The sequence below is a fragment of the Maylandia zebra genome, linkage group LG8 (genome assembly GCF_041146795.1).
Source record: "Maylandia zebra isolate NMK-2024a linkage group LG8, Mzebra_GT3a, whole genome shotgun sequence".
NCBI lineage: Eukaryota > Metazoa > Chordata > Actinopteri > Cichliformes > Cichlidae > Maylandia > Maylandia zebra.
Genome location: NC_135174.1, coordinates 7594017 through 7621008, shown reverse-complemented (window position 1 = coordinate 7621008; position 26992 = coordinate 7594017). Strand labels below are relative to the sequence as shown.

The 26992-nt window shown below is 39.1% G+C and overlaps 1 protein-coding gene and 1 long non-coding RNA gene across 4 annotated transcripts in view; one reads left to right on the top strand and one right to left on the bottom strand.

Annotated features, from left to right (window-relative positions):
* The window catches only part of pemt (phosphatidylethanolamine N-methyltransferase), a 116958-nt gene extending 105886 nt beyond the window's left edge, over positions 1–11072 (bottom strand). Inside the window, exons 1-2 of one of the 3 annotated variants that reach the window (XM_014409734.4) lie at positions 10809–11072; positions 8923–9030 (exon numbers count right to left, since the gene is read on the bottom strand). In XM_014409734.4, the coding sequence (XP_014265220.2) occupies positions 8923–9030; positions 10809–10916 (216 nt within the window). In that variant the 5' untranslated portion in view covers positions 10917–11072. Of the gene's footprint in view, positions 1–8922; positions 9031–10673; positions 10758–10808 lie in introns of those variants that run through there. The other 2 variants (XM_076887248.1, XM_024803511.2) reach the window with 2 other exon arrangements.
* Positions 11061–25579, top strand: LOC143419784 (uncharacterized). Its single transcript, XR_013099783.1, has 4 exons — positions 11061–13462; positions 15906–15996; positions 16088–16168; positions 21844–25579. It is a non-coding gene; the product is annotated as an uncharacterized LOC143419784 (long non-coding RNA).
* Positions 25580–26992: the final 1413 nt, after the last annotated feature.

Sequence of the window (26992 nt, the reverse complement as noted above, 5' to 3'; positions counted from 1 at the left end):
TAATTATATTGTCTTAACGTTCCAGCGAATAGGTTTATGCTACAAACCTAACACAGTTTTATTGATTAAAAAAACACTATATCGGATTCATATCGGTATCGGCCGATATCCAAATTTATGATATCAGTATTGGACATAAAAAAGTGGTATCGTGCCATCTCTAGTTTCAACTAAAAACTTTGAGGTACAGGAATGACAGGCTAATATGAATTACTTGAGTCTTTCCGTCATCAATGCCTTAGTGGTTATGCAGATGGGGCAGTGTGGATGAGAGAGCAAAAAGTAAGAGTAGAGCAGAAAAGCAGAGATATAACACTATGTGGAATGGTGGTTGATGACGAATCTACTGAGAGATGTAAGAGAACAAAAACAAATCATCTGATCTGGATCTCTCTTAAAAAAAAAAAAGTAAAAATCTAGTACTTTAAGTGGTGCTACCCAACACAAAACAATTACTATTTTTTGTACAAATTTCTTCAAACCAGTGTAATTTTGAAAGTTAATTTTGATTTAGTTTTATTCATAGTCTTTTGACTGAAATGTCATTTAGTTTCAGTTATAATTCAAGAATCTGAATTCTTTCAGTTTTAGTCGGCTAATCATCATCAGATTATAGTAGTCTGGCTTTACTGCACAAAGAGATTGATGAAAGTGTCAATACATTTCATCATACTCCTCGTGCATTAGGTTTTATTTAGTTTTCATCTTGTTTTCATCAAAAAAAAAAAAAAACTATGATGAAAATTATTGGTCAACAAAATTAACACTTTTTGAAACACTGTTTGATTGAAGTGGTATGACTGTAAAAATGTCACAGATTATAAAGCTTACACACAGGACAATTAAGCCCATTCTAGCTCCTAAAAAGCACACCCATCATTTAACACTACATCCAAGGCTTTCAGAAATTACACCATGCATGTCTATGCAATCAATACAACTTGATTATAAGAGATGATTCACATGTAAAAATCATGAGTAATTAAAAAATTCCAATGTAATGCTAATTAGCAATCATCACAGTCAGTGTTGCACTGCAGTTAAGAGCATATTCAAGTTTTCTATACAAACTGCAGGTGCAATATCTGGACTGGCAGAGATATATTGCCGTCTTCCGGCTCTCAGACAGGGTACCTGAGTCAGTATATAGACCACCTACATACACACACAGGCTCAAAGCCCACACTGTGCAGGTGTTGCTGAGGTCAGTAATGCCTGCAGAGATTCATTCCCTACACACAAAGTGTACCATGCCCAGAATCGGTGCAACCACAGGCTGATTTCTGGGGCCTAAAGCTCAGGATTATCCTCCTTTCATAACAAGGTCAATGTGTCACAGCCTCACTCTGGCACACTGCCCTCCTGGCCCTGCTGAGTTCTTTCTTTAAGTCAATTTCCTGGCACTGGATGTGTCATGAATTAAACACACGGGACTAAAGAAAGAGAAAACATGGCTGCAGCGGGGTATGTTTTAGAGACAGATAAAATTGTTAACATTTGGGCATGATCCTGAATATTTCAATGCTTCAAAGTGGTTGCTGAAGCAACATTCATTACAGCAATTTCAACTCTGGAAAAACTCTGTTTTGATTGGGTTTCTTCAATCAAAACATTAAATGTCTTAAAAAGATGATGTCTGACCGTGGCTGCAGCATTCTCGAGGGAGGAATCGGTTGTGATCGGCAGAGTATTTCAAGTTCAACTATCACGTGAGCGTCATGATCCTTTTTATGGATTTAATGCTCTATTACTTTACAGGTTATATAATAGACATTATGAAGAATTACTTTAAGAAGTAGGAGGATTGTTTTTGCTGCTTTACCAGTATTTTTTTTCTCCTTTCATTTGCACCCCTTCTTTTGTGATTTCACCTCAAGTATGAGTCATCCTGGTAGAATTACTCACAGCACTTGTTCAGGTGAAACTTTACACTGTCATTCCTGCAGTCGCAGACTTACTGATTATGGTTTACAGCAAGGATAGCAACCTTTACCATGAAAAGAGATATGTGGTACTTCGTTTTAGCATTCAGTACAATAATATAGTACTGTGAAAAAGTAATCTGTTCGCATTTTGCTTCCAAGGATCCAGAAAATTTTTGTAATTTTTAAAAGTGGCTTTGAACAGCAATCCTCCAGGCTTTCCGGGGGTCTTTTATAGGTTTTCTTTGGATACTGGTTGCTTTTTCATTCATTTTTAGTACAGCTCTTGTACTTGACCATTTTCAAAGACATCCTCTAGTTTTTCAAGCCACTTAACACTGACTTATTAACCCTTTAAGACCTACCACAGAACCAAGTCCGCCAGAGCTTATATTACATTTTTACATGCTGTGGTGCCATTTTTGGGAGTATTTCAAGTTGCTATACATCAATACAACCATTATAGCCCAAATTTTAATAATATATCTGCATTAGGTGCATAGTAATTACATAAATTGCAAAAAAGTGCAATAAACTACAAAAAAAATTGAAAATCGTTTTTGTTTTTTTTAACATATATTTCGAGTTAGAGAAATTTAAGAGGCTTATCCCTCAAAACTGTAAATACAAAAAAGTTGCACAAACTAGTTTCCCACCACAGGAAATTTATTTTGAGTGTCTTCATAGTTTTATTTTTGAAATACACCAATTTTCATATACTGCAGGAAAAACAAAAATAAATATTATAATGCAAATTTGCAAAATAACAGCATATGCATCAAAATAAACTATTTCCAGCAGTGCAATATGAGTCCTAAGCATCCCAGAAACGACACAGAATGTCATAAACTCAAACATAACTTTTAAAAACACAAGTATGGGCTCATAAGGCCCCGATCGTAAAAAACTACATTTCCGCAAAATGACGTCACTTCCGGTTTCGGGCAGCTCATGGTGGACATGCGACAGTTCACGCTGATGGACGTAGGAAGTGTTATGAACAGCTGATCGGATCGGCGAAGCGTGTTTCTGGAATATTGTGTTTTTGTTGCTGCAAGTGCTTTTTATGCAGTTTTTGCAAAGCTATATGTGGAAGGAAACTGTGACCTAGGACAAGCTGATGGCATAAGATGTAAGTACAACTCCTCCGGTTTCATATGCAAAAAAAAATTATTGCGCTAGCTTACGTGGTTGCAGAGCTACCGGGATTTAAAAATAGTTACGCAAAACAGAGCGTGCCCGCTCCGACCGGCTCTAAAGGGTTAATCATTCAAGGTTATAAACCTGCACCTAACTGACAACCCATTTTAGATTGTATCTTTGGGTACTTTGTTAGTAACAGCCTATCACAAAAACACTATCTGAATCTATGAAAAATGCCAAAGATAATGAGATAACAATTCAACAAGCCTAAAATAGTGTTGTTATTTTTTTTTTTTAGCTAGTAAGGTTAATGCTATAGAGCAATTAGCCAAAAACTTATGTCAGCATGGTATGCAGTGTGATTTTAAAAATGTGAGAAAACTGGACAAGTGGAGGCATAAAAAGAAAAAGTATCAGGTGAACAGTATCTGAAAGTCATGTCTTAGGAAATGAGAAAGAAAAAAATCCATCTACTGTTCGCTGAAGCATCAGCAGAGACGGTTCAGGGGAAAGGTTGTTACAGCAAAGGTACTTGGGAGAAAAGGCTGAAGTATGTCAAATTACACCCAATCAGTGGCAACGGGTCTAATAGACTGATGAATACAAATGTGACATTTTTGGTTCAAATGTTGAGAGTTATAACAGTCAGTTTCTACAGCTATCTTCACGGTTTGGTTTAGATTGATGATCATTTTTTTTGATCATATGATTATTGATTGTTACAGAGTTGTAAAATATCATAGTTTTATGATATTTATCATGGTTATAAATCACTGGTTTGACATACGGTAGGGGGGTTTCTCTCTGACATGCGTGGGACAACTTCTACATTCCAATATGAAGTTTTATCAATAGTAGCCATTAGAAGATGGCAACTCTAGTATTATTTGCTGGTTTCTGCAAAAATCAAGTCTGTTTTTATCATGTTTGTTGAGCATGTGTTAGCAACAGCCTCCGATTTGTGTTTGACCAAAGGTAGAAGGTTGGACATCCTGATATGTTTGTGTTTTTCCTCCTGATGTAGAGCAGTTAACCAACCTTGCATTTTAAACACCATTACGATGTTTAATTTGAAGATTAACTGAAGCGCGCCTCGACTTCACGTTGTAACAGGGCAGCTGCTCTGTGCTTCATCTCATTTTAGTTACATCATCCGATTCAGTATAAACGTTGGAACAGTTCAGGGATATTTTGTTGCATAAGAAACACGATTTGGAAACACTAGCATAGCGTGGCCTCATATGGTGATAAAAAACAGCTTTTCTTTATTTGTGTAAAGTTTGAGTGCAAATGGGATAAAGCTTCCTGACTGGTACCTGCCAAGCTGCGATTGCTTTTTTACAGGTCGAACCACGTGTGGGTGCACGTATTCAGTAGTACCTCACTGCAGACTTATACCTCTATGCTGAGACTTTTAATAGGTACCTGGAGTTTTCTAATAAAAAGCTACAGAATGTCTCTCACCTCCTGATAGAACATTTCAGTTACATGTTGCTTTATATATAGAAAGGTGATTTTCTCCCAGTTCATTTAACTATTTATGATACCTTTCCCTAAGACAAATCTAAAAATATGGCAGTACTTTTTAAATAAAGTTATTTATAACTTAGTTCAGATTAGTTTATATCTTCACATGCTGAAAAAGAAGGACACCCACATTGTTGGACCAGCGTTTAATTGTGTGTCTGAGGTAAAATGCTACTATTGTATTTCCTGTACTGGTGCACACTTTGAGCACTTGCTGTCAGACACAGTGATCTGTTAATTTACATGTGAAGAAAAAAGAATAAAATTAGCCGTGCAAATTTTTCCTGTGAAATTAAGTGGTTGATATGAATGATATTTGTGCATTTGGTGCTTTTCAGAAGTGAAAATAAAACCAGATAATGGGAGGAAATACTTTACACAATTTTCACACTTGAATATGAAAAACAGGTAAATAGTTGGGGTTCACCTAAAAGGTTTTCATACCTTTAAGCATTGATGATTCCTTTCTAGATGAGCAATCTGGTTATTCTATAAGCATTTATGCACCATCAGAGATGTAGTCTGTAAACAAATTGCTGATAACAAGCGGACTAGCCGCTCCCCTCTTTCATGTTTCCCAAAAGACAATTTCAATTAATCTGACCAAAGAACAGTTTTCCACTTTGCCTCAGTCCGTCTTAAATGAGCTTCAGCCCAGAGAAGATGGCAGGTTTCTAGATCATGTTATCTGCATGAACTGTGTTCACAGACAGTGATTTCTGAAGTATTTTGAAATGTCTGGTCCAAACTAGACTTATTAAAAAAACCTACACATAAAAAATGAAATTTTAAATAACCATCAGCATTTTTGTCAGTCAGTTTGGTAATAAAATGTAAGTGTGCAGAAAGAAGGACTGTCCTTATTTTCCTGACATACTCAAACAGAATAGAAATGTCTTCTTAGGAGATCACATCTAAAGAATTTGGTCCCAAAGCCAAAAGAGGGCTGGGAATGTCTTCCAAACTGTTCTTCAGTTGCCTTTAGTCTTACCCGGACATTTAGGCTCCCTCTGAATGTGCAGCAGGAAACAATTTGCGTTCTTATAAGTATTTCTTTTGTCACAATGCAGTGTGACTGTGACCTACTGTAAATTCTGTCACCTAAAAAAATCTGCAGACAGTAGACAGACCACAGGATAATTACTGAGTCGTTCCAAACTGCAAAACATCTTCAGCTCAGACGCTTTTGCTTTTACAGACTCTCCTGTCAATTCAACCATCTCCTGTTGTGTTAAACAACTAACAGGGCACCGTGTACCTCACACTGCAGCTGTTAAAGCAAAAGTAGCTTCATGTCCTTGCTCACTAATAATAAAGTAGACTGGCAACTTTGAAGTATGAGAGTGTTGGAAGCTTTCCAATTAAATGCTCATCCTTCTTAGAGATAATTCAGGCTACAACATCTCTAGGGTACATTTTTACTTTGACTGTGTTAAAATAAATTAAGTAGTCTAAAAATATTATATGCTAATAGCATATAAATAATATCACACGTGCCAGATTGCAACTTTAAAGGTTGGTTAAAGTTATTGGACTGTATGTAGTGCTGGTGTTTACAACACAGAAGGCCATTATGTTGTCAGAGAATCTATTTAAAATGCCCCCAAAGGCACCAACGGCACAAAAACTAACCATTGAGGTCTAGCTTGATAATTTGAAGTAATAGATGCTGTCTAGGCTATGTCAGTCAAAGTGGCCACGCTCCTTATCAAGGGTTAGGGTGCAATGCTGATGCACTGGTGCCTTTGTTAACCAGCCTTAGGTTGCCACTAGTGGAACTGCAGTTTTTGACTTTTTGACGCTTTCATCAGGTAGCCTGCTTTAATAAAACTTGTCAGAAACTGAATTAAACGTGTAGATGCAAATACACTTAAAAAAAAATGGCAGCTACCAAAACAACACAAAAAATAAATTCTGGCATGTTTATATGTATAATATTACTTCACTGTATCATTATACATATTTGTGTCTTTATACATTCATAAGACGGCTAACCCAAAGCAGAAACATCCCATCTAGAAATGGCCACTTCTGGCACATAGATAATAATGGATAAAATACAATAAACTACCTTCAAAGTAGAAATTCTCAAACTGGTGTTACATCACATTTCACCTCTTTAATTATTATTCATGCTGTTCTCATTGTAGCAAACTTTTTCCTAACAGCTAAATTAAATTCAAAGTTAGCAGCTAGTTGGTAACAAAAACAAAACAAGAAAAAAAACCTGTAAAATTGTCAATCAATTTAACAGTCAAATATTTCTTGGAAATGCATCTATTGGATCAGTTAGCAAGAGGAAACTTATCTAATCCAAACATCCTCTAGCATTATTAGCTGCAAAATACCTCCATAACGCATCTATTATATTAATTCACAAAAAGAAAAAGTGAACTGGGAGTGTAACATTTACTTTTCCACTACCTTCTATCAAATCAGTCTGTACAATCATCTTCCTTATTCTTTAGGTGACAACAAAGGGATTGTCATTTCTTCTTAAAATCCCACTGGCAGTTCCTTTAGCCTGATGTTGGGGTAGAGAATAACACCATCCATCCCAAATGTGTTGAGTCACTCTTTAACAAGATAATATTCCAATAAAATCTAATTAAACCTCCATCCAGAGTAGTCACAACTTTGACAATTACCGCGCTGTAGCTCAAACAGAGGAGATAATAAAAAAGTGAAAAGTTTGATAACCTTTCTATATGAGCAAATCCTAACGCTGTTTGTCTCACATTATAGCCACTTAAAGCTTCTATTGCATCATAACGCTGAAACAGGATGATTTGAAATGAGTACCTCAGTGACATTTACTTAAATGCAGATAATTGGCTTCTCCTTCCATAAGACAAACATGCTGGGGCTTCTTGCTGGGCTGTGCAGGTGTTATGGTGGATAGATTAAATGGCCAAGTGAGTCATCATTAAAAGGTTAATTAAATGAATTTCGAAACCCGACACATGAACCAGTTGGAGCAGTGAAACTCTAGTTAAATTAGGCCAATTTCAGAGAATAATTCCACTGCAGAGTAATTTATTATTATTATTGTTATTATGAAAGTTAAGCAGCAGCATCATAGAGTAAATGAAGGCTGCTGGAGCCAATGAGACATATGAAAATGCAATATATCTGTTTGACCTCTTGTGAAGTTTTAATTAAAGATGTATAGATATATATGCATGTTTTTTAATCTAACTAATGCTTACGTACTTTAGATATTAATATGTTGAGTTGGCTTTATGTAACATAATGTTGTATTTACAGTATTATGTAGACTTGCAGATATAATTAGACCACAGTGTTGACTTAATTGTCTCAATAACTACCATCAGTGGGAAAGACGTGCGCACTTATGCCTGCACTTGATACCTGGAGCATCTGTGGAGCGTCACGTAAAAGTTTATGTAATGAGTCTTTACCCTCTGATGATGTAAAGGACTAAAAATATGAATGCAGACTCTTCCTTAGTTACTAATCTCCAACACGTTGACTCCCATACTGCTATTAGCCAAAAACATGACATATCTCAGCATGCTGTGCAGTTAGTCCTTAAAAACGTGAAGAAAGTGGACATGTGGAGGGCAAAGGAAGAACAGGGAGGGCAAAAGAAAACCATTTACAGCAGATTAATAATACATAAAAGTCCTATCATTAACAAATAGGAAAATAAACAGCAAAGATATGACACAAGACCTGAGGGCTGCATCTGCCCCTCCACCTACTGTTCACTAAAGGCTCATCAGAAATGGTCATCAGAGTGGCTGTTAAGGAACCATTTTTAAGAAAGGGAAACATGGAGAAAAGGCTGAAGTACGCCAAATTACAAAACAAAATCTGTGGCTTCTTTTGACTTGGAAGAAGACAAAAAAGAGAGACAACAGTGAGTGTCTAAAGGCATCTTTAAAACAATGGAGGCTGTGTCATGGTTTGAGGCAGTGTTAATGACCCTGTTAAAGTTCAGATCTCAACCTGATAACTCGTATGCTGATGACCTACATTTGTTATGCTAAAAAACGCTGAATTAACACTGAAGCCATCTTGGAAGCTACAAATCCTATTTGCAATAACAGGCCTCCAATCCAACTGTTTGGTTCGATTTTTATTTTATTTTTTTTAAGTATTGACTTTTGCTGTTTGAAGGTAACCGTCACAGGTTTCAAATCGAAAAGTCTAACAAAAATTTATTGGAAAACAATTGCTCTTTTTGGCAATGGAAGAATAAGGTTTTGATTGCACAGGATGAGAAGTACACACATTAAAACTAATATACACTCTTTTTTAGTAGCTAAAAAAAAAAAGCTCTAATACAATCTAGAGCAGCACTTACCACATTCCAAAATAAAGGGTTAAAAAGGATGGCAATCACAGCAATACACAAGCGGGAGTCGTAAACATGAATGTGTTTTAGGAAGGCTTCCAACAGCATCAAGTCCATCTGAAAGAAATAACCACGGGAAAATAAGAGAAACAAAAAATTGACTTGTCAATTAAGGTCACATCCATTCCATATAACATGACAATAAATAGCAGATGCACCTTGTTAACCAAGCTAACTAGCCAGAACTAGCATTAGATGACAAGGCCCTGGCTCTACCGGCCAATTCCAAGCAAAGTCTACAAAACAATTTTCAGCTCATCTTTCATATACAGTCTATTACACATTATACAACCATCTTCCCTAATCTGACCAAAGTGTCCTTGACTTATGGTTTGAACTGGCCAGTTACCGCGTAGTCATGCTATATCAAAAGCTTTCGTACAGCGCTTTGATATTGAATAAGCAGGAGCAAAATAATCACAGATCACACAGTGAAACACGCTGAAGGGTGTAAAGATTACTTAATTAATTAATTTTTATGAAGTGCAGCAACAGCGATAAGATTTCTTTCAAAAACAGTAGGCTCCTCTGTGTGGTTTTCCACTTTATATCCACTGGCGCCAGTGATGGAAAGCAATAAAATCCGTCCTTAGGCTAATGCCCTCTGTTTACTTTGGGTGTCTTCTGTGTTCTTCACAGTGTCAGCACCAAAAGGGAATTATAGCCAAAAGTACTGTGAGCCATTTTGCAGTTAGTCAACAGGAAAGATCTGCAGACTTCATGACAGCACCGTGACTACATAAAATTTACTTCTTTTCAGCCTGAAGGCTTTGCTAAAGGAATGGTCTGGATTACAAGAGCTTGGAGGGGTTTGCAAACCCCTCTCTTGAAGAGGGGTTCTTACATTACAGGGGTAAAACTGAATAAAACTGGCAAATGGTAAGTAAATATCTGCCAAGATTTAATGGAGCAGGACAAAAGGGTGGCAAAAACACTTCACACTACCGTGTGTTTTAATTAAAAAGGCTAATCACAGCTAATCTTTTATCTGGAAGGATAAGAAAAGTGAAAAGGGAAATTGAACAGGTTAGCATTACTTTGTTGAGATATATGCAGCAGATAAGATATTACATGCTCACAAGATTCTGTAGGCTAACAGCTTACACAATTACATTTTTGCATTTTTCGTCTTTACATATATTTATATTTGTCATGTGTGGAAATGAAGCTAAACGTCTGCACAAAGTTGCCAGCCATCAACAGATACATACACAAATTAAAATATGAAAATACATTTTTTTAAAAATTACATTTAAAAATGTAAATAAAAATATGATGGGCTGAGTTAGATAAATATAATATATAAATAAATAACACTTAACCTTTAATCATTTTTTTAATTTACTAAGACATATTTCGTTTATGGATATGGAAAATGTAATGTTAAAATGTTCTGCTTGGTATTTGTATTATTACTTCAATAATAATGAACTTATCTTTGAAATGCACAATTTAATAGCTAGCAAACATGGCACTTTCCCTGCTCCATTTTTCAACCTGCGCCGGTTACATAACCTCTTCTGTTTTAATCAAAATAAGAGCATAACAATACCCTGCATGTCACAAAATATACATGTTATGGCTCAATTAAACAGACAAGAATTGTTACGTCTGTGTTTTATGCTGAAACTGCATTGTACTGGTCATAGTAAACACGTGTTCTCCGAATGAAGAAAGTCGTGCATTTATTTTGAAATTACCAACTGTACCGACTGTGTTTTCCGGCGGTCAGCGCTCAATAGTTCAGTCGGTCTGTCAAGAGACAAATGTAGCTTCTCAGGGAAGCGGAGCTACGTTACGCGGAACAACTTCCTGTGACACGGCTTCACTTTTACCTTGGAATAATCGACGTTGTTGAGCCCTCCGCAGCAGTCGAGCAGCGCGGGGTGGTTGTCTGTAGCAGGACTGTCGTTCCGCTCAGCGTCTGCGTTGCTGTCACTCATATACACGCAGAGTGGACGCTAACGGACACGCAGCACTCACACACCGGCGCGGAAGATAAGTGTTGCACAATAAACAGAGCAAAGTTCTAATTTATCACTAAAAAGAGGCGGCAGTTGTGGGTATCTACACATGTCCAGATAACCTCCAACCTTGCAGTGCATTGTGGGAAATGCGGTTCAATTTATTTATTTTATTTTATTTTAATTTTGCAGATGAAGAAAATAATAACAAAATAATGTTTTAATATTTATTTGAATATGTTCTGTAAAATACACCTGAACATTTAATATTTGATTTTTTTATGTCCTTTTTTTTCCTCTTCTGTAGTAAAAAGGATCGCCTGTCGCTCTAGAGTGACATCTGCTGGCTTGAAAAAAATAACCTGTAGGACTCCCTCCCAGCTATAACCTCTATAAACCGTTCAGTTGTAAAACATATCAGTTTAAATGCAAGATGAAGATTGAAACAGATTTTTTTGTAAGTGTTTTTTCCTTTTTTTAGAAGTCTAAATTAAAGGGTAATAACAACTGAAGCAGACCTATTCAGCTTTGTTTCCCAGTTGGCTGAAGTTAATAATTCCTCTTTCGTTTCTTCCCTCACTTCTCTTGTTGTCTTTTTCTTCTTTAACTTTTATGTCCTTTCTTGCACTGAGTTTCGTTCTGCTTTTGCCTCATTTCTGTAAGCATCTTCTCTCCTTCTATCATTTTTTCCTCTTCCACTGTTTCCAACTCCTTTGTGTATTTACAGTTCTCTTTTCCTGACTCACTGTCTTTTCATTGACCTCTTCCTCCCGACCTACTTCCACCCCTGATTCCTTTTAACCTCGTCATTTTCTAATCTTTTTAAAAAAAGTTCCTACAGCTCTTCTTCTTTCCTTTCTGCTTTCTTCTTACTCATCCTTCCACCTTGCTTTTATCATCCTATTCTCTGCTTTTTGTCCCCTTACATTTTACATACTTCCTTGTTGTATTGTCTTCCCATGACCTCTTCATTTGCATCCCTTTATCATCTTTTTTCCTGTTCCTGTTCAACATCATAATCTTATTTCCCTTCCTTCCTCATTCTCATTTATTCTCATTTAATCTATGTCCATACTTTGTCCTCTCTATTTTTCTGCACCTTTTCCTTTACTCTTCCTCCTCTCCTCCTCCAACTGCCAGTGTTTGTTTGGAGTCAGTCATTAAGCAGAAGACACCCCATGTAGAGGGAGAAATAGAGGAAGTGCATCTGAAAAAAATCACAAGAAAGTAACACTCGATAATACAGCTGTAATTAAATTGAATATCAGTGTATTTTATTTGAAATTACAATGTAATTATAGTTACAACTGTAAGTAAGGTTATAATGATACTAGAATTTCAAACTACTACAAAAAGAACCCAGGAAAATACTCCATACCCAATAACATTTTTGATACCATTGGGACGATTTTGACCTCATCCTGCAACAACAGAAGGAATGACTCAATATTCTATCCTTGATTTGCAGTCTGCTAGCCGCTAAGTTAATGATAACAGGTGGTTAATGTGGCTATCGGGTAGCTGCTAACAGTTGAACGCCTAACGTTAACGTGTGCGACTTCAAGGTGACATTTATAATGACTGTCTAATACTTCAGTGTCATTGAAATGAGAGCCGTGGTGACCTCTTTAAAATTATTTTAAAGTTTTCTTCAGTGTTATGAATGTTAATTTCTTCAAGTGTTAGCGGGGAGAAGAGCTGTGTGCCTGTTTGTATGCAATGGTGCACTCTGAAGTACTGTGCCAGGTGGAGGAGGTGACAAGGACACTGTTTATATTGATATTCTTGCAAATTAATATCAAATTCGAAAATAACTTTAGTGTCAAACAATATCTGAGTATCGGTTTTCTTTGACATCCCTAAATGTAAGTAAATTTAAGTAGTGCGTAATTAATTTTAAAGTAACCTACTGCATAATATCCTGGTAATTTAGCAGAAAAACAGACAATATTTCCCCATCTTAGATACAGGGGCTTTTCAGGCTTTTACAGTATACTTAAAGTATAGCTGGAAATTAGACAAGATGGAGCCACTCCATAATACAGCCCACGCCCCAAAAAGTACAGCATACGTACAATGTGAAAGAGAATTTCAGCTAAAATACAGTTAAATTCCATTTAATTACACCCTTAGGGCCAGGCCATTCTGGGACAATGTCCTTCAGATAGAGATGATTGCCCATAGTGCACGTTTGGCACAGCATATTAACAGAAACACCTCATGTCAAATATCAAACACTGACATGAAGAAGTGATGAAGCCACAGGATCTGGGCACCCTGCAGCCATTAAGCTGACCGTGAGCTCTTCTGTATTCTAGATTCAAATATGAGGCCATCTGTCCAACAGCTAAAGCTTGGTCCAGACTGAGTTTTCCAGTGGGACAAATATTCCAAGTAAAACAGCAAATCTACAACAGAATGGCCGAAGAAGAAAAGAACTGAGGTGCAACAATGACCCAGTCACATTCAAGACCTCAGTTGGATTAAGATGCTGTGCTGGGACTTTAAGATAGCTGTGCATAAAGGTATGCCTGCAAATTTCAATGAACTGAAGTAACACTGTAAGTAAGAGTGGGAGATGATCAAATTAATCAGCCATTCACACTGACATTAACTGAAATATTTTACCTGGTGCAAAATATGCTCAAGTGCGTAAATATGGCTCTATGAATAGTCTTTTATTGCAAGCATCTGTGAATAAGCAATATGTGGAACTGATTGAGAGACACTAAAGTGACTAAAGATAACAACACTATTCCTAAGCGACTTGTCAATCGTAGGATAATAATACATTTTCTTCGTCACTTTAATACCCTGCTTTATCTTTTATGCTCTAAGTAGCAACATCATTTACAAAATAAACATCATGCTGTGTTGAAGATACTTTATAGCAATTGAGATGATAAAATGATAAACTCATTCAGTTCATAAAATAAATAATTAATTATTCATTCCAATAACAAATCTTACATTTTGCAGCTGAATTTCCTACACGACTAAACTGTCTTTTTCAATAATATAATCTGTTACCTTATTTACTCATTCTTATTGGACAAAATTGCTGCTGTGGTTATTGAAATTGAGTATGCAGGACCAGCAGAGATTTAAGTCATGTGTTCTTAAGCAATGGCAGTAGCTGCTTGCATCACTGTGACTGTACAAATGATGTTTTTTTTCCCCAAAGAGAGTGACTTGCATAGCAAATGTTTGATTCTAACTTTCCTCCTTCATTGCTAAGGATCATGAAAAAGTAACAATATCACATGTCTCTATTTCTCTGCTCACGAACATGATGTATGTTTTAATATAGTTCTTCTCAGAACCATATTTCGGTGTGTGCTTCAAAACAAAATTAGGACAATTCCTCCACCATATTTACTGTTTTACATTTGGCTTTGACACTTTAACACCTCTCTCCTTAGCACACATCGACAACAATTTGATCCAAAGATTTCAAATTTTGATCTATGGATTCATTGGACTCAATTTGGCCCTGCGACAGACTGGCAACCTGTCCAAGGTGTACCCCGCCTCTCACCCTAAGACAGCTGGGATAGGCTCCAGCGCCCCCCTCGACCCTGAAAATAATAAGTGGAAGCGAATGGATGGATGGATAGATGGATTCAATTTGGCATACCTTTTCTCCCTCTTTCATAAGAATGGCTTCTTGATAGCCACCTTTCAGCTGAGACTTTCTGATGAGGGTTTGGCAAACAATAGATCGATCAGCTGAATGGCTAGATGCATCTGTCAGGTCTTGTATTTCTATTTCTTATGGACCTGACTTCCAGATACTTCTTATTTGCTGTGGACAGTTTTATGACTGCAACTTCTTTTATTTCCTCTTGTCCAGTTACATTTTGCCAAGATAGGCCACTTTTTTCAGTTAATAGCTCTATGCCAATCACCTTATTGCTGCAAAAATACGACATTATGATTATCAAACTGTGATATCTAAAGAAATGCAAAATGTAAATGTTTTCTAAGTTGTCTGTTACAGGTAGATTTAGGTGACTTTAATATGTTTGAATAAGCCTTAGGTCATTGTTAAATGGCTTAACATATTCCCCTGCAAATGGTTGTATACAAGCACTCTACTGAAAATGAGTGAAAAAGCAACAATACCATAAGAAAAGATCTTGGTCCTCGGAAGCAGAATGAAAAGAAATGAGGGATTGCTCATAAAATTTGTGCAGTACTTTTTGCTTATGTAAATGCACAAAAACAATTTTGGGGGGTTTAGCTTGAGAAAAAATAGATGACTTCAATGAGTATGGTAACAGGCCGTTACGCCATCCCCCCTGTGTTTTTTGACCCATTTATCCACCACGAGGTCCTCACTGCACAGCTGAGGAGAGTTTGTTGGCTTTATTTCGGCTGCATTTATTACACACACCTGTCAAAAAACGACGGTGCACCTTTGATTACATAGCTGGCTGAATAATGGCATAGACACATCTGGTCAAAGTTTTGAAAGGCCTGTTCGGTTTGCAGGACAAATAATTGTAGCTATTTCCATGTATAGTTAAACATTAATCCAGCTATTCACATAAAAACCACTTCTTGTAAATTCACATGCAATATACATACACATACAAGAGGGTCAAGTACCACTGAAATATCACTAAAAGAAAAAAAAACACATTTTGCGGGTCTTCCCTTCTTATGCTGTTTCTCTATCTCATGCTTCAGTCTTACAGCCTGCAGGAACTCTTTATTTCCTTCACCTTCTTCTCTCACTGATATATCTATTAACACATGTTGCTATGAGGTTTAATTGACTGCATTCATTGCTCAAGACCCAGGTCCCTCAGGCAGAAGGTGCATACAGAGTAAAGCTGTCAAAATGCTATGTCAACATCAGTTACTCAGTGGAACATGTTTGTATTATATATTTGTTTCCACATGAAAGGATCTGCAAATCATTGGATAACTGTATCAGTGAGATGTGGTTCTTCCTGCTTGCAGTGTTACTGTTCGTGCGCATTAATCAGTCGTAGCTTTTATCCTACGCTAAGGAGATACACCACCATTCAAATTCACTGAAGTATGTATGTAGGTGAGTGAATCAGTATTCAAGTGCATTTATACAGTCTATACAAGAGTAAGTGCAGGTAAAACCATGCATATATTAACTGTTCCTTTCATAGCTGAAGGGGCCGTGGCAAGTTGTTGGACCTTTGATGCATTTAGACAAGTGAACATTTGAAAGAGTACCTACAGAAAAAAAGGTAAGATAGTCAGTCTTTTCTTGAAATATCCACAAATATAAAAACTAGCTACAACTTTGGTATCAAAGGGCAGTCTTTCTCACTACAGCAATACATACATATAAATATATATATATGTATATATATGTATATATATACATATATATATATATATATATATATATATATATATATATATATATATATATATATATATATGAAGGTAACAGTGGTCCCCATGGTAATCGGAGCACTAGGTGCGGTGACACCCAAGCTAGGCGAGTGGCTCCAGCAGATCCCGGGAACAACATCGGAGATCTCTGTCCAGAAGACCGCAGTCCTGGGAACAGCTAAGATACTGCACAGGACCCCCTCAAGCTCCCAGGCCTCTGGTGGAGGACCCGAGCTTGAAGGATAAACCCTCCACATCCTCTCGAGCTCTTCTCTGAGCCCTTGGTATTTCTCCAGCTTCTCGTGTTCCTTCTTCCTGATATTGCTGTCATTCGGAACCGCTACATCGATCACTACGGCCGTCTTCTTCTGTTTGTCTACCACCACTATGTCCGGTTGGTTAGCCACCACCATTTTGTCCGTCTGTATCTGGAAGTCCCACAGGATCTTAGCTCGGTCATTCTCCACCACCCTTGGGGGCATCTCCCATTTTGACCTCGGGACTTCTAGGTTATACTCGGCACAGATGTTCCTGTACACTATGCCGGCCACTTGGTTATGGCGTTCCATGTATGCCTTGCCTGCTAGCATCTTGCACCCTGCTGTTATGTGCTGGATTGTCTCTGGGGCATCTTTACACAGCCTGCACCTGGGGTCTTGCCTGGTGTGATAGACCCCAGCCTCTATGGATCTTGTACTCAGAGCTTGTTCTTGTGCTGCCATGATTAGTGCCTCTGTGCTGTCTTTCAGTCCAGCTTTGTCCAGCCACTGGTAGGATTTCTGGATATCAGCCACCTCCTCTATCTGCCGGTGGTACATACCGTGCAGGGGCCTGTCCTTCCATGATGGTTCCTCGTCTCCCTCCTCTTTCTTGGGTTTCTGCTGCCTGAGGTATTCACTGAGCACTCGGTCAGTTGGGGCCATCTTCCCAATGTATTCTTGGATGTTCCTTGTCTCATCCAAGAATATATCCAATATATCCAAGAAAGGGTCTCCAGTATGAAGAGTTGGACAGCACCAGGGCCTGACATGGTTCACGCCTACTGGCTGAAGAAGCTGACTGCACTCCACGAGCGTCTAGCAGCACAAATGAACCAGCTGCTAGTTAACGAGAGACACCCGGAATGGCTAACTGAAGGCCGGACGGTCCTGATCCCCAAGGACCCCAAGAAGGGACCGGTCCCCTCCAACTACCGACCAATAACCTGCCTCAGTACTACATGGAAGCTCCTGTCAGGCATCATATCGGCTAAGATGAACAGGCACATGGGTCAATACATGAGCGGGACACAGAAAGGAATTGGCAAGAATACCAGAGGCGCAAAACACCAGCTACTGGTAGACAGAACAATCAGCCGAGACTGCAAGACCAGACTGACCAACCTGTGCACTGCCTGGATTGATTACAAGAAGGCCTATGACTCAATGCCCCACAGCTGGATACTGGAATGCCTAGAATTGTACAAGATCAATGGGACCCTAAGAGCCTTCATCAGGAACTCAATGGGGATGTGGCGTACAACACTAGAGGCCAACTCCAAGCCCACAGCACAAGTCACCATCAAGTGCGGGATCTACCAAGGAGATGCTCTGTCCCCACTGCTGTTCTGCATAGGCCTGAACCCCCTCAGTGAGATCATTAACAAGACTGGCTACGGATACCGACTACGGAACGGAGCAGTTGTCAGCCACCTCCTGTACATGGATGACATCAAGCTGTATGCCAAGAGTGAACGAGACATCGATTCACTGATCCACACTACCAGGCTATACAGCAATGACATTGGAATGTCGTTCGGACTGGAGAAGTGTAGTCGGATGGTAACAAAGAGAGGGAAGGTAGTCAGAACTGAGGGGATTGAACTACCAGAAGGCAACATTGCAGACATAGAGGACAGTTACAAGTACTTGGGGATCCCACAGGCGAATGGGAACCATGAAGAGGCCGCTAGAAAGGCTGCAACCACCAAGTACCTGCAGAGGGTCAGGCAAGTCCTGAGGAGTCAGCTGAATGGTAAGAACAAGATCCGGGCCATCAACACGTACGCCCTGCCCGTGATCAGGTACCCTGCTGGGGTAATAGGCTGGCCAAAGGAGGAGATAGAAGCCACTGACATAAAGACAAGAAAGCTCCTTACCATGCATGGAGGGTTTCACCCCAAGTCCAGCACCCTGAGGCTGTACGCTAAGCGGAAGGAAGGGGGCCGGGGACTGGTGAGTGTCAGCACCACAGTCCAGGATGAGACAACGAACATCCAAGAATACATTGGGAAGATGGCCCCAACTGACCGAGTGCTCAGTGAATACCTCAGGCAGCAGAAACCCAAGAAAGAGGAGGGAGACGAGGAACCATCATGGAAGGACAGGCCCCTGCACGGTATGTACCACCGGCAGATAGAGGAGGTGGCTGATATCCAGAAATCCTACCAGTGGCTGGACAAAGCTGGACTGAAAGACAGCACAGAGGCACTAATCATGGTAGCACAAGAACAAGCTCTGAGCACAAGATCCATAGAGGCTGGGGTCTATCACACCAGGCAAGACCCCAGGTGCAGGCTGTGTAAAGATGCCCCAGAGACAATCCAGCACATAACAGCAGGGTGCAAGATGCTAGCAGGCAAGGCATACATGGAACGCCATAACCAAGTGGCCGGCATAGTGTACAGGAACATCTGTGCCGAGTATAACCTGGAAGTCCCGAGGTCAAAATGGGAGATGCCCCCAAGGGTGGTGGAGAATGACCGAGCTAAGATCCTGTGGGACTTCCAGATACAGACGGACAAAATGGTGGTGGCTAACCAACCGGACATAGTGGTGGTAGACAAACAGAAGAAGACGGCCGTAGTGATCGATGTAGCGGTTCCGAATGACAGCAATATCAGGAAGAAGGAACACGAGAAGCTGGAGAAATACCAAGGGCTCAGAGAAGAGCTCGAGAGGATGTGGAGGGTGAAGGTAACGGTGGTCCCCGTGGTAATCGGAGCACTAGGTGCGGTGACTCCCAAGCTAGGCGAGTGGCTCCAGCAGATCCCGGGAACAACATCGGAGATCTCTGTCCAGAAGAGCGCAGTCCTGGGAACAGCTAAGATACTGCACAGGACCCCCTCAAGCTCCCAGGCCTCTGGTGGAGGACCCGAGCTTGAAGGATAAACCGCTCGCAGGGGCGTGCTGGGTGTATGTGTATACATATATATATATATATATATATATATATATCCATCCAAGAAAGGGTCTCCAGTATGAAGAGTTGGACAGCACCAGGGCCTGACATGGTTCACGCCTACTGGCTGATATATATTGCCCACCTGTTTCTGGCATCAGCTTGCTCATTTTTTTCACTCCCATACATATAAAATTGCTTCCATTTTAAAGTTTCCTTGCATTCACTGGTTTCTCTTCCTTGTACTGCCCAATATAAAACTCCAGCATTCAATCTAGACCTTCCACAGGTCATTCAATAACAGTCTGAGCAGTTTGCACTATGAAAATAAATAAAATAAGCAATTAAACTGACACTTTTATCGCCCAAGTTAACAAATGAATGTTGTTAATTCATATTATTAATGATTATTTATATTTTGTAATTGTATTTAATTATATTTTTTGAAAGTTACAAATCATTTTACGGCACCCGTGAGATTAATCAACCACATTATGTATTATATAGTTAATTGGTAAATGTTTACAAATGGTGAAGCATCCATTTATGACACATATTAGCCTATTAGATATCTTTAAAATAAAAATTCAGCACCGTGACTACACAGTGGATCTACAAAGGTACAAAACTTTCACAACGTTACACTTTTCAGTTCATATTTTACGATTCCAGCACTAAAAATACTGTTGCTTTCCACAGCAAGATATTATTTTATTTTTCAAATTTGACACTTGCAAAGTCATCCAGTGGAGAGATTGGACCGTTTGAGCCAGTTCTGGCCCTTAGGTCATGGCATTAACCCAATTTATTGGCTACATTATATTCATGAATAGAATACTAGGTAATGATAACAACACCTTTCCCTTTATTTGTTCCTTTTCATATTTCTACTACCTATTCATTCATTCATTGAAGAATATATATGTTTGACACACACCCTCCCATTAAAGCAGTAAAAATCATGCAGTTAATTTGTTTAATCTTTGTTTAACTCAGGCTCAGTTTTAGGCCCTCTTCTCTTTATAATATACATCCTCCCTCTAGGTACCATCTTCCGCAAATTTGATCTTCAGTTTCACTGTTTTGCTGATGACACCCAGTTATATCTCTCTTGCAAACCTGATTCCTCCCTCCCACCTTCTTCCCTTACAGAATGTCTATCCGAGTTAAAATCCTGGTTTACCTCTAATTTTCTAAAGCTCAATGAGGATAAAACTGAGATCCTCCTTATTGGCACCAAATCCAACCTTTTGAAGGCAAACAGTTTTCCCTTCTCCTCAGGTTAAGAGCCTTGGTGTCATCCTAGACAGTACACTTTCTTATAAATCACACATCAATAACCTCACCCGTTCTGCCTACTTCCATCTACGTAACATTAACAGATTGCTTCCTTCTCTTTCCACCCAGTCTACGTCCATTCTTGTACATAGTCTTGTTACCTCCCGTATTGACTACTGCAATTCTCTTCTGCATGGTCTCCCCCAAAAATCCCTCCATAAGCTTCAACTGGTTCAGAACTCTGCTGCTCGCATTATCACCAGAACCCCCTCCTACCAGCACATCACCCCTGTTCTTCAGGAACTTCACTGGCTCCCTGTGAAATTCCGAATAATTTTCAAACTTCTTCTGCTCACCTTCAAGGCCCTTCATAACCTCGCTCCTTCTTACCTTTCTGACCTGTTAACCACCACTTGTTCTGCCCGTTCACTTCGTTCTTCTTCTTCTGTCCAGCTTACTGTACCTTCCTTCTGCCTCACCACCATGGGAAGCAGAGCTTTCAGCTGCTCTGCTCCCAGGCTGTGGAATTCTCTGCCCCCTGAAATAAGAAATATTGGTTCTCTCCCCCAGTTTAAATCCCAACTCAAAACTCATCTGTTCAAATCTGCATATTCACTGTGAATCCACTGTTTGTTCATTTTATCTTGTGCTTTATTTTATTGTTCTTATTCTGCCATTGTTTTACTAAGTGTTTTATCCTATTGTAAAGTGTCCTTGGGTGACTTGTAAGGCGCTCATAAATAAAATTTATTATTATTATTATTATTAACTATTGCTGAGGTGAATGGCTGCATGGGCCGACATGCTTTACCTGATTAATTATTTCCTTTTTATGATATTGTTGTTAGTTTTTTCACTGGCCCACTAACATGTTGTATATGTAAATGATTGCTTTGTTGTCATGACTCTCCTGGAAATGTCCTGCGCTAGTTTCCATATGTATTTGCTCTTTGTTTTATGGGAAGAGGTGCGTCTTAGAGCTGATTAATCACTGTATAAATAAATAAATTAATAAATTGTCACCGCACAGCAGCGGGTAGCAACTTGAGTCTAATAAAACTTTCTCTGTTTGTTTGCTTGCCAACAGGAAAGAGGAAAAGTGTGTAGAGAATGAATACACCTCCTGCACTCAAACAACAACATCCGTTACTATACACGATGAGTCTGATATCCTTAAATGGAAGATGCACTTCCTTCTGGATTACAAGAAACTGCTGAACCCTCGTGCTATCAGTACATCTTGTTTGCGAATGTTACTGTAAGTTGCATTTCATAGGGATCGATATGTTCTTTGCATAAGTGAGCTCTTTTGCGTAAGTCGAAATTAGCGTAATAACTCATGGTTGTTACAAATCAGAGATGAGGTGTTCGGTACTAAACTGAACTGCTGATGAGTTTCAGCATTACGTACTCTATTAATTCAGTAAAGCTGCTAAAAGCATTAGGAGGAGAGCCCGAAACATAAACAGCAGGATGGACTGCCACTGTTTCCTTTAGCAGATTTGTAATTCTTATCAATTTCCTGTCTTGTGCTATCTGATCCCTTACTATTGACATCTATTATTCTGGTGATCTAACACTGTGCAATGGACTGCCGGCTAAAACTCAGCAGGCTAAAGCTTGTAATAGCCATGGGGGAAAAAAATCATTACATTAGAACCATTAAGGAGATTATTCATTAATGAACAGGATTCAACAGGAGATTCTACTGAAATTACACCAACATTAAACCAAATAAAGTATATAACTGTCACTGACAATTTGCATGTAAAAAATTACATTCGGTGCTAAATGTGTGTCTGGAAACGCTCTAAAGGAGTGTGTTGTAACCACTTTCTGTTGCCTCCATTTGTGATTTGGAATAACGTCAGATTTACTTATTTTTCTTTGGTGTTTCAGTGCTTTCACTTTGGGTGAGGGAATTGTGGGAAAATAAATGCAGAGCCTTCCGCTTGTTGTCGTTCCGTCGACCTTTGACCGTAAACACGAGAGAAAGCTGGAAGAAAATGATGTCACCCAGCGGCTGTTTTGATAAATAGTGTTTACCTGCACTGAATCATTCGCTTTCCTGTGGGAAGCTGTCCATGTGTACTGTATGCTGTCCATGTATAAATAGGCCATGTACTGTATCTAATGTGGGTTTGTGCTTGGACAAGTTCTCGTACAGTAACAAGAACCACCTGAAATTCCTGCAAAATTGCCTGACACACAGGAAAGTGGTGTACATGTTTGCAGTTAAATTCTCTCTATGTCAACTAGGCACAAAGGAGCTACTGTACGCCTGAGTGCCCTGCTCTCTCTCAGTAGACATGCCAAGTGATAATTGGGAATTTGATGGGCTGTGCTGTGTCCTTCACACATTGCAAAAATCTTTAAAGAGTGAAGTCCCTTAGTGGAAAACAGAAAATCCTCCAACTCCCACAAAAATGGTTTGACTGTGCACCTGCAGTAAGAGTGATAATAATAAGTCTGATGGTCAGTGATCAAGTACGATGAATTTTTTCTACTGCTTTGTAGGAATCATGATGATAGTGTTTATCTGGGGTCTTGAAGTGGGGAGGGTGAGCAGCTTTAGGTACCTGGGCGACATCACTGAAGACCTCACCTGCACACTGAACCCCGGCTGTAATACAGCTGAGCGGCTGTATTTCCTGAGGAGGCTGAGGAAATTATGTATACAGCAGATTCTGCAGCTACATTGTGGTGAGCACACTGACCAGCTGCATCGCTGCATGGTACGGCAGCGCTACAGCTATGAACCGCAAACGCCTGCAGAGAGTGATAACAACCGCAGAGAAGATCACCAGGACCCGCTGCCCTCTCTGCAGAGCATCTACCATCACAGAGTCCAGAGGAGAGCTGCGTCCACACACCCCCAACATAGACTGTTCACACTTCTGTCCTCAGGACGAAGGTTTACAAGTGTGAAGTCCAGAACATCCCAACTCACCAACTCCTTCTTCCCCACTGCTTTCAGACTCTTCAACAGCTGACCTACTTTAACATAAATCAGAATTTTTGCACATCAGGTTATCTTACATATCAAACCAGCATATTAAGCTCATAGCTCTTTTACACACAAATCTATTTAATCCTTCAATTTCTTGTCTCCATTTATTTATCCTCTTAGTATTTTATCTGTTCTAGTTCTATTGTACATATTAACCGGCATCTGTGTGTGGACAGCAGAGAAAGAATTTCATTGCACAGAGAAATGCTTTTCTTTATACCGCTTTGAATCTTGAATCATTGGCTTGAAGTGATGAAGTTTGCCCTTTGTTTTCCAAGTCCAGGAAGTCCAAGAGTCCAAGCAGCACCTCACTACTGGTCTAAATAAAACACGACTGCAGAAGGCTGGGTAAAGGGCTTTATGCTGTTAAATGTATACCATAGGTACGTCAAAACCACAAAACCTGCTAAAATTCTGTAGGTCATAACCTGACGTGCACCTCTCCGGAAGCGTAACTAGTCCAATAACGTATTGTCATTGGCATGTTCAGTACCACTGATTCTTCCTATGTTGGTCCTGCTACTCTATGTTTACTTTTACTTTATCTTTAGTTTTCATGAGAGAATATTAAGTATCACCCCAATGTCAGGAATAAGAATCATAGCCTGAATATACAGTACAGAATCACACATGTCAGCAAATTCCTGAATGGAGACTGCCAAAGCTTTCAGAATGGATATGAGGGAATATACAAAGAAATCGAAAAACTGTTGGCTTCCAAAAGTCCCAACACTATTTGATTCTATAATGGCTTACTCTACATAAAACATTTGAACCACAAGTGTTTTGTATGCAGAGCCAGGGTTAGGGTTAGCCTAACCTTAACCCTAACCCTAAGGTAATTAACACCATACAATTCCTGTTATTGGTAGTCTTTTGCTCTTTGTGTCTCCATACATTATTCCACATGTATTTCCAGCTGTCCCCTACCCTCCAAATGAGGCCTTTGTGTATTTATACCTTCAGAGCCCTTTAGTCTTTCTTCCAATGTCTACTTATCTCCATGTTTCTTTCCACCAATGTGCACCAAACTCTTCGAACTCCCCTCTGTCCTGAGCAAGTCCACATTTACGTGTTTTTCATTCCTATGTGTTCACTCAATTTGGAGTCTGTTGTGTATTCTGTTTCTCTGAATATTTGGGGTGTTGTTTTTTTCCATCATTAAAAGTGAGTTTTATGCTAAAACCGCCTCCCTGTAGGGTCTGGAAACCATGACACAGTTACTGTGAAATTGGAAAGAAGCATAATATACTCCAGGGCAAAGCTTTCATTTAGATTGTCACATTCCATCCATCTTCTATATCGCTTTATGAAGCGAGAAGTACTCGATGTTTCCTCTGCAAATATCATCATACTTGGTTTATTCTAAGAAAAACCTTTGCTTTAGCCCTGAGCAAGTCCACATTTACACAGAAACTTAGCAACTCAGTACTCTAATGTTTTTAATCAAAGAGCAATCGATAAATGAATGTGTTGTGTCTGATACTGTATAATGAACTGACAGACAGGACGCTTGTATGCTTTTGTTGGGGAACTTCAAGTAGTCCCTGTGGTAGAAGCGAGCATGATGTTTTACAGCTGAGTCAGGTGAGACGGTCAGAATGATCCGGCAATGACATGTCAGAACATTCAGTTGCACATGGTGTGCAGGGAGCCCTGGAAAATGAATGGCCTCTACCAGAAAGTTGCGCAGCACAAAGCAATTTGTCAAGTGCAGTTAAAATGGGCAATATGTACTTCAAGCATAAAAAGAGAGCACTGATAACAAATTTGTCTCCTGTATAGCAAATATTTGTGCAGATGCTGTAATTCTAAGACCAAAACTGATAGACATGCAAAATAGTTTCTTCCAAACCAAAGATGCCAAATAGAGGGTTAGGATTGATTAGAAGATCTGTTTTGGTGTGTGTAAGAGCCAATTAAAGGTTAATTTTATTGGTACTGGTAAAATGATTAGAGGAGAAATATACATGTTTGATGTTAAGGATATAATTTCTAGTTGATTTCAAAATACTGTTTTATTAAAGGTATAGAATATAGAAGTCCGACATTCTAATGCGCTTTTTAGTATTTTGGGCTTCCGGCACACTGTAATTACGTAGTTGGGGAGTCGGATAAGCTGGAAGCAACACAGTTTTTTGACCGAGTATTGCCATGTAAATTAAAAGTTTCAATAAACATCTTTTTTGCAAGAAAAGTACCTGGACTTGCTCGCGTTTCAAATACATGTTGCCGGACTGACTCCTAAAGGTGGTACAGAAGAGTGAAATAGAGACGGAGTGCCGCCACTACAGTGTGTGTGTGCACACGCTTGTGTTTTCAGGTAAGCAGAATTTGGGACCATGCTTTATTTGATTTGATGCAGGGTAATTTGCTCACAAGAAACAAACAGTCGTCGAATATCTTAAGTGGTAGAATCTTTTCTCTTATTTTTTCATGTCATATTTCACACTTCAAAAAAACAGAATCCCCTTTAGTTTGGTCCCCTCCCCAACTCCTTTACTTTGTGTATGTGAAAATACAGTAAAAGGATATCTCAGACTTTGTCTTTGTTTGTTTTTATTTCTACCCATGAGAATAAAACATATGTACGATTTTTAAGCTTAATCTTGCTGCTTGAATGTAGCTGGACAACACTGGAGAGTTCTATGGGAGAGCCATGGCAGTACCACTGAAAAAAGAGCTACTGAATCCCTTTGCAGCTACACGCAACAGGTACATATAGCTTGGCTTGCATCAAAAACCAAAGACTAAAACTAGTACGACATCTGTGACACTGACAGTCAGAAGTGAAAAGCAGTTGTGCAAATTTACTTAAGTAGTAGATTCGTTAGTGGAAATCAAACTGAATATTTCATCAAGGGCTTGCATTAGCCAGCAGTTTTATAAAACAACATTTAAATTTAAGACCTTCTAGAACATTAAGGATGCGTAGATCCCCCTTTTTTGGGCACAGTTTTTATGTACTGCAACACTGTTTAGGAGTTAGGGGAGAAAGGAGCAGGAGACTGGTGCAGTGTCTGCAGTGATGCCAGCACTATACTGGTCAGTCATCACAATGAAAGGGCTTATCAAAGCCATCTATTCAACAGTTAAGCTGCCTTATATGCTCACAAACACTGAGTAAAAAGCTAAATGTACTGGAATGAGGTCTTGATGTATGCTCAATCATCCAGGTAAGTAAATCTCCAAAAGTACTTAGTACACATATGACTGTGTGGCCACT